Raw genomic sequence first — 6,275 nt, 5'->3', positions numbered from 1 at the left:
GGTTTGGTATTAAATAAACTTCAGGTTCCCATGACTGAAATGCCACCACTTCTGGAGTCTTAATCTTAATAAATTTGTCCTCTTGCCAAAATCCCACGTTGTGTACCCACTTCGTTTGATAAATAAGTTCAGGGGCTACATATGGGATGCATACCAAAAATCCGATCTCTAGTCTTTCCAAGTCCACATATAACGGCATTGCATTACCCATTTCGAATGCAATTTTTACCTGTATTATATCAATTTCCCTCCTGGTCAATCTTTCTATCATTTGACGAATAATATCCTGCGAAACAAAATACAAGGGGATATGTCCTTGAATCAATTGTGAAACTGCAGTTTGAACTTCTCTCATATAATTCGTTAATAGTCTATCAACAGGACTCATTATGTTCAATATTTCATTTAACTATAGACATTACCAATGATATCGCGAGCATCACCGCACCTCTCTTTCCCCTCTTCTTCTTAATGTCTGCTGAATTCACGAATGTTTTTTCCAATTGCATTAATATATCTCTTATTGACTGCTTAGTGTCCTCTTTTCTTATTTCCAGCCACTCTTTAGTCTGTTCAATCTTAATTCCGGTATTGTTCAAGTGTTTTTCAATCAAAATCTCAGGATTCAATGGTATGTATATATTTTGGAAAATCATCCTTCTATCACTCATGATGAATCCTGGTGCCTCTTCCACCGCGATACCAGATGCTGGTCCAGGTTCAATGACAACCTGTGCTTCTGAATTCATGAAGATCCCTCCAAATATCATCATCATTAACCATATCATCGGTATCATCTTCAATGCTGATCGCTTTGCAGCCTTGGTCTTCACCCCTCTTTGGGGCCTTCCCGGAATCCGTCCACGTGGGCTCCAGGACTCCATTGTCTCCCGTGGGCTCTGATCCCGGAACCTCCGACCAAATAATGTTAATTTTCTAAATCAAATAGAAAATAAACAAATTAAGTACATAGCACAATACTAACTTCACCCTTTTGCCAAAAATAAAACATGCTTGGTAAAGTATTTCGTTTTTTGTTTTTTTCTGAAATTAAACACAAGTTAAAAGAAAACAAGCACATATAAAACAGCATTCAATATTTAATACATTTTCTCTCTGCACACCAACCATGAGCTTCCAATATATATATATATTTATTTATTTATGTATTTATTTATTTTATATTATATATTTTTACATATATTACAGTGTTTATGTGCCATTATAACAATCAACTTTTTAACTTCTTTGTCACTGCCTCCTGATTGTACCCATTTATTTTCTCTTTTTGTGTTCAAGGGACTTTATCTGTTTCTACATGCTCAAGCTGCCTGATCTCATGTCTGGGATGGCATGGTTTGATTTGATTTACATGGACAAACTGCTCTATTGCCGTTTCACCTTCATTTTTCAAAATTTTATAAACTACAGGAGAGACCTTATCTATAATTCGAAATGGCCCCTGCCAGGCTGCTAGAAATTTAGAATTTTTCTGTTTACTTTTTCCAAAATGAAACTTGTACACCTGATCCCCTACACTTTATTCCTTTTACTGATGTCTTTTTGTCATAATAAGACTTTGCACTGTCAGCAGCTCTTTCCAGATTTCTCTGCACAAAAGCAAATGCATGTTGCAAATGCCTCCTCAGTTCATCAATATATTCATGAACTGTGGATGCACTCACAAGTGTCTGCTCATGTGTTCTGTATAGTAGGTGTTGTGGTAACACCATTTTCCTACCTGTCAAGACCTCATGGGGGCTAACACCTGTTGCTTTGGCAGGAGTTGATCTGATTGCCATCAAAACCAAAGGTAAACGTAAATCCCAGCAGCTGGAACCTGCTTCTGCCACAGATTTCTTTAAAATATCCACAACAGACCTATTGCTTCTTTCAACTGTACCTGAAGACACCGCCCGATATGCGCTATGTAGTTTCCTTTTCACACCTAGTATTTGCCATACCTTACTTATTAGAGTACTTGTGAAATGACTTCCTCTGTCTGACTCAATTCTTTGTGGCAACCCAAACCTTGAGAACACATGGTTCACCAGCAATGTAGCTGCTGTTTGCGCACTACAATCTGGTGCAGGAATGCATTCAATCCACTTCGACATCAAACATACCACACTCAAAATATAACAGTGTCCCCTGCTCGACCTTTTTAAAGGACCTACATAGTCTATTTGCAAATCTGACCATGGGAGAGTTAGGCCTCTTTTCATCAATGGTGCTCTATGCATTGGTGAAGCAGGTTTAAATTGGGCGCATAGTAGACATACTCTAGTATATAATTCCACATCTTGGGACATATGTGGCCAGTAAGCATAATCTTTTAGTATTTCTAATGTTTTTTGTGAACCTCTATGGCCTGCAGTTATGGCATCATGTGCATGGTGTAGCATTAGTCCTCTGAATGAAAGGGGTACTACCCACTGTATTTGTCCTGTTATGGACTCTCTAATCATGAGTCCATCCCGTAATCTAATTCGTGTTTTGTTCTTTAATAGCACCCTCAACTCTTCTTTTCCCATACAATCATTTTCTGTTAAAGAATTTTGTTCGGGATCTATCAAATGATTATAATAGATTCCCAAAATTTAATCATTCTTTTGTGCCTCAATCAAATCTTGGTCTGGCGTGCCATGACTCCACTGCACCACCGGTTGATCTACCTCCTTTGGTGCTTTAGAACGTGTGACTGCATCAATTTGTATTTCACCCATTAAATAATCAATAGGTAGCAATTCTCCCATCACATCCCCAATCTTAGCCAGGTGGTCTGCCTTATCATTTCCCTCCTTATCCTCTCCTGGTGTTTTTAAATGCCCACAAATTTTTCTCCAGTATATTGTTAACTTATTCTCTGACACCAATTTGTCTATGGCTTGTATCATTTTTCCATGCTTAAGTGGCTTTTTGTTGTATGTAACCATGCCTCTTGCTTTCCAACCAGGCAAATACTCCACAAAGCTATTCCGTGCATAGTCAGAATCAGTCACCAGGACAATTTCACTGAACTTTTTATCAACTGCAGTAGCAATTGCTTTATAAATGGCTGCCAATTCCGCCACGTGACTGCTCCTATCTCCAATCCTCATCCCTATACTGGGGACGCCTTCACATTTCAACCAGACATTTCCTATTCCTGCCACTAACTGTTTATTACTGTCATTTTCAATGTGAAAAGCACAACCATCCACATGTACAGTTGGCAAATCCTTGCATGTTTTTTCATCAAAAGCTTTGTGTGGTGATTGTTCAAATTCCTGCAAACTAGTTTCCACTTCCATTTCATTTGGTATTTGTTCAGCTGCACAGTCATGTAAGTCAGCTAACCCTTGAGCAATTGGGTTCTTTTTATTTTGTCCATATCTCACTTCTACGGGAAAACCTTGTAATGCCAGCGTCCATGAAGTGATTCTGGATTGCGCTAGATTACCTGATCTAATTCTTTTACTCTCTAAAAATTGCAAAGGTGGATGATTTGTTTCAATAATCACCTTTTCTCCCTGAACAATTAGGCGGAAATGTTGTAGCGCCCACACAGTGGTTAATAGGGCCTTTTCACATTCATTAAATTTCATTTCAACTTGGGAAAATGCCTTACTTGCATATGCAATGGTTTTGTGATTCAAATTGTGTTTTTGTGATAACACTGCTGACATACAATGTTCAGAAAAACCTATTTCTATAAAGAAATCCCTGTCCTTTATGGGGTATGCTAAACATGGTGCCTTTACAAGACATTCCTTTAATTTAGCCACTGCATCAGACTGCTCTTTTTCCCATTTCCAGGGAGTATTCAGTTTAAGCAGTTTAGTCAATGGTTGAGTGATTTCTGCATAATTTTCAATGAACTTTCTGTTATAGCCTGTCATCCCTAATAAACTTTTTACTCCTTTCACATTTTTAGGATCTTTAAATCTTTGTATGGCCTTTATTTTCTTCTTTTGTGGATTTAGCCCATGTTCAGTCACTTCATGCCCTAGAAAGTTCACTTTTTTCTTGCACCATTGTGCTTTTTGCAAAGATACTTTGGCGCCTGCTTTCTGCAATTGGCCAAGTACATGTCTTATTTCATCAAAATGGCTTTTCAGGCTTTTATTTTTTATCAGGACATCGTCCACATAAACTATTGTTCCTCTTTCCGCTGCATCCGGCATGGCCTTTCTCAAAAATATGCCAAATTCACTCCCACTATTGATGTACCCGAACGGAGTCCTAAGCCAGGCATATTGAGTCCTGTCAAATGTAAAGGAAAATAAATGTTGTATCTCCTCTGCCAATGGCACGCACCAATATCCAGAGGTGAGATCTAATGTGGTAAATACATTTGAACCATGTACCTGAGCTAGGCCCTAATCAATGAATGGCAGTGGCCATCTAGATACTGGTACTCTTTTATTTAACTCTCTCAAGTCTGCACACAGCCGCCATTGACCATTTGGCTTTAACACACCTAAAATAGGTGTATTGGATGTGCTATGAATGGGCCTGATGATTCCCCGCGATTCCAAATTTTTAATAATCTCTGCCAATGATTCTAAACATGCCAGAGGTAGTCTATACTGGCGTACAAACACTGGATTTCTGCTACACCCTTCTGGTAGTGTGGCTACATGTAAATCAGTTAAACCACAATCATAAGCATCTTTTGCAAATACATCCTTAAACTCCATAAATATCTCCCTCAGATTGTCCCTATCTTCATTGCTTTCACACGCATTCGCTAAGGAGATCTGTTCTTCTACCATTTTGGAAAATTCTGGACATCAGGGAATTCTGGACATCAGGGAATTTATTTAGACCCAAGTCCAGATGTGGTAGGCTCACGCCCATCCTGGCCTTGACTAGAACCGTTTTCTGATACGTGCCTTACGTAAAATCAGAATGGCTTCCAATACATTATCAATATCTACTTTGGCTCTTGCATAGTCAAAAAGGTAGGACCTGATTGAGTGAAAGAGTCCCGTGCACCGAAAGCTGCACTGATTGGCTGAGTGCATGGGTAGACGATAAGGCCACCTGCTCGCTCCGGACTTGGAGAGGGCGTCCTCCAGAGAGTGACCACTCAGTATTTCTTCAGCTCTGTCTCGGACAATGACTTGGTGGCTCTCCGTTTGATGGAGGAGAACTTGACGGCCAGAACCACGGTAGCGATGACAAGTGCCAGGCCCAGCACAAGCAGAATCCACTGTCCAGAGACATCCCCAGGAAGTTGACTTTACCACTGCCGACCGGTTCTACCACCACTTGAGCGGGGCTCCAGTTGTAATCGGGCCAGCCTAGGCTCTCTCCATTCTTCGTGTTTTGTTCAATGAGCCAGTCGGTCAGAGCTTGGAAGTACTTCATCAGGGCATCGGCGGACATGTTGGGCTGGCCTGTGATCATCTGCATGGCTTCTGGCCAGGGTTTGCTGAATCCCAGCTTCATGGCATGCCAAGGCGTTTTCCTGCTTCCGTTGACTTGTAGATGTCGCACTTGTGTAGCGGTCCATTATAGCCGGCGGCTTTGCAAAGAGCCTCGTGAAACTGGAACTGGATAACAAAACTAACAAAGTATCTGAAGTAGGGCACGTTGGCGGGGATATGGAATTTTGCGCCGGCATCGAAATCTCCTTCCGACCTGGGCACTGGTGGGCACAGTCCTTGATATTTCAGCCTGAGGTTCCACCACTGCTGGTTGTACTCCGCTTCTGGGATCCTCCCGTCAAACACCTTCCACCGCCATTGGTCCATCAGGTACCCGAAGGGGAGGAAGGCGATCTTATCCAGTGCCATGCTCATTAGGTAGTTGATGTCGCTCTCTCTGTTGTCCTCAACCTTATCCAGGAGGCCAATGCTGTGCAGGTGGCTGGGAGTGGAGACAGACAGAGCCAGGACGTCCCCGATGGCCTCGTGGAAGCCGGGGTTGGCTCCGTCCCGGAAAGAGACCGGCTGGTCCTTGTACTGCAGGAAGTACTGGACGTGTCCCATCTCGTGGTGAACGGTGATCAGGTCGTCCATAGTGACCACGGTGCACTGCTTGATCTGTGGACTTATTTGCGGAGATAACAGTTCAGCACATGTTCCTGAAAGATTCGGAGCTGGTAATCGCATGGTAGTACTATATACCAAATCTAATCTGAATGCAAAGAGTGATTATTACTGAATTATTTTCATTTTGGCGGTAAGAAAATACCGCTAGGCCCCAAATCTATACAAAATACCCTACAGTGCCACATCGTGGGCAAATACTCTTGACTTACTTGCCCTCTCATCATTTCACCTACT

The 6,275-nt window shown here is 41.5% G+C and overlaps 1 protein-coding gene across 1 annotated transcript; it reads right to left on the bottom strand.

The window, feature by feature from the left end:
* Positions 1-5,203: 5,203 nt before the first annotated feature.
* Positions 5,204-6,052, bottom strand: LOC138481650 (angiotensin-converting enzyme-like). The gene has a single exon (XM_069613815.1). It carries the CDS (start codon positions 6,006-6,008, stop codon positions 5,433-5,435), a length of 576 nt encoding a protein of 191 aa, XP_069469916.1. The 5' UTR covers positions 6,009-6,052; the 3' UTR covers positions 5,204-5,432.
* Between the last annotated feature and the right edge of the window lie 223 nt (positions 6,053-6,275).

Source organism: Ambystoma mexicanum, chromosome 5p (genome assembly GCF_040938575.1).
Source record: "Ambystoma mexicanum isolate Mex_15411 chromosome 5p, UKY_AmexF1_1, whole genome shotgun sequence".
Lineage (NCBI taxonomy): Eukaryota > Metazoa > Chordata > Amphibia > Caudata > Ambystomatidae > Ambystoma > Ambystoma mexicanum.
The sequence above is the reverse complement of the archived record's forward strand: the minus strand, read 5'-3'. Positions and strand labels throughout refer to the sequence as shown.

Coding starts and splice junctions, on each gene's coding strand:
- LOC138481650 (XM_069613815.1), bottom strand. CDS start 6,008: ATGGACGACCTGATCACCGTTCACCACGAGATGGGACACGTCCAGTAC.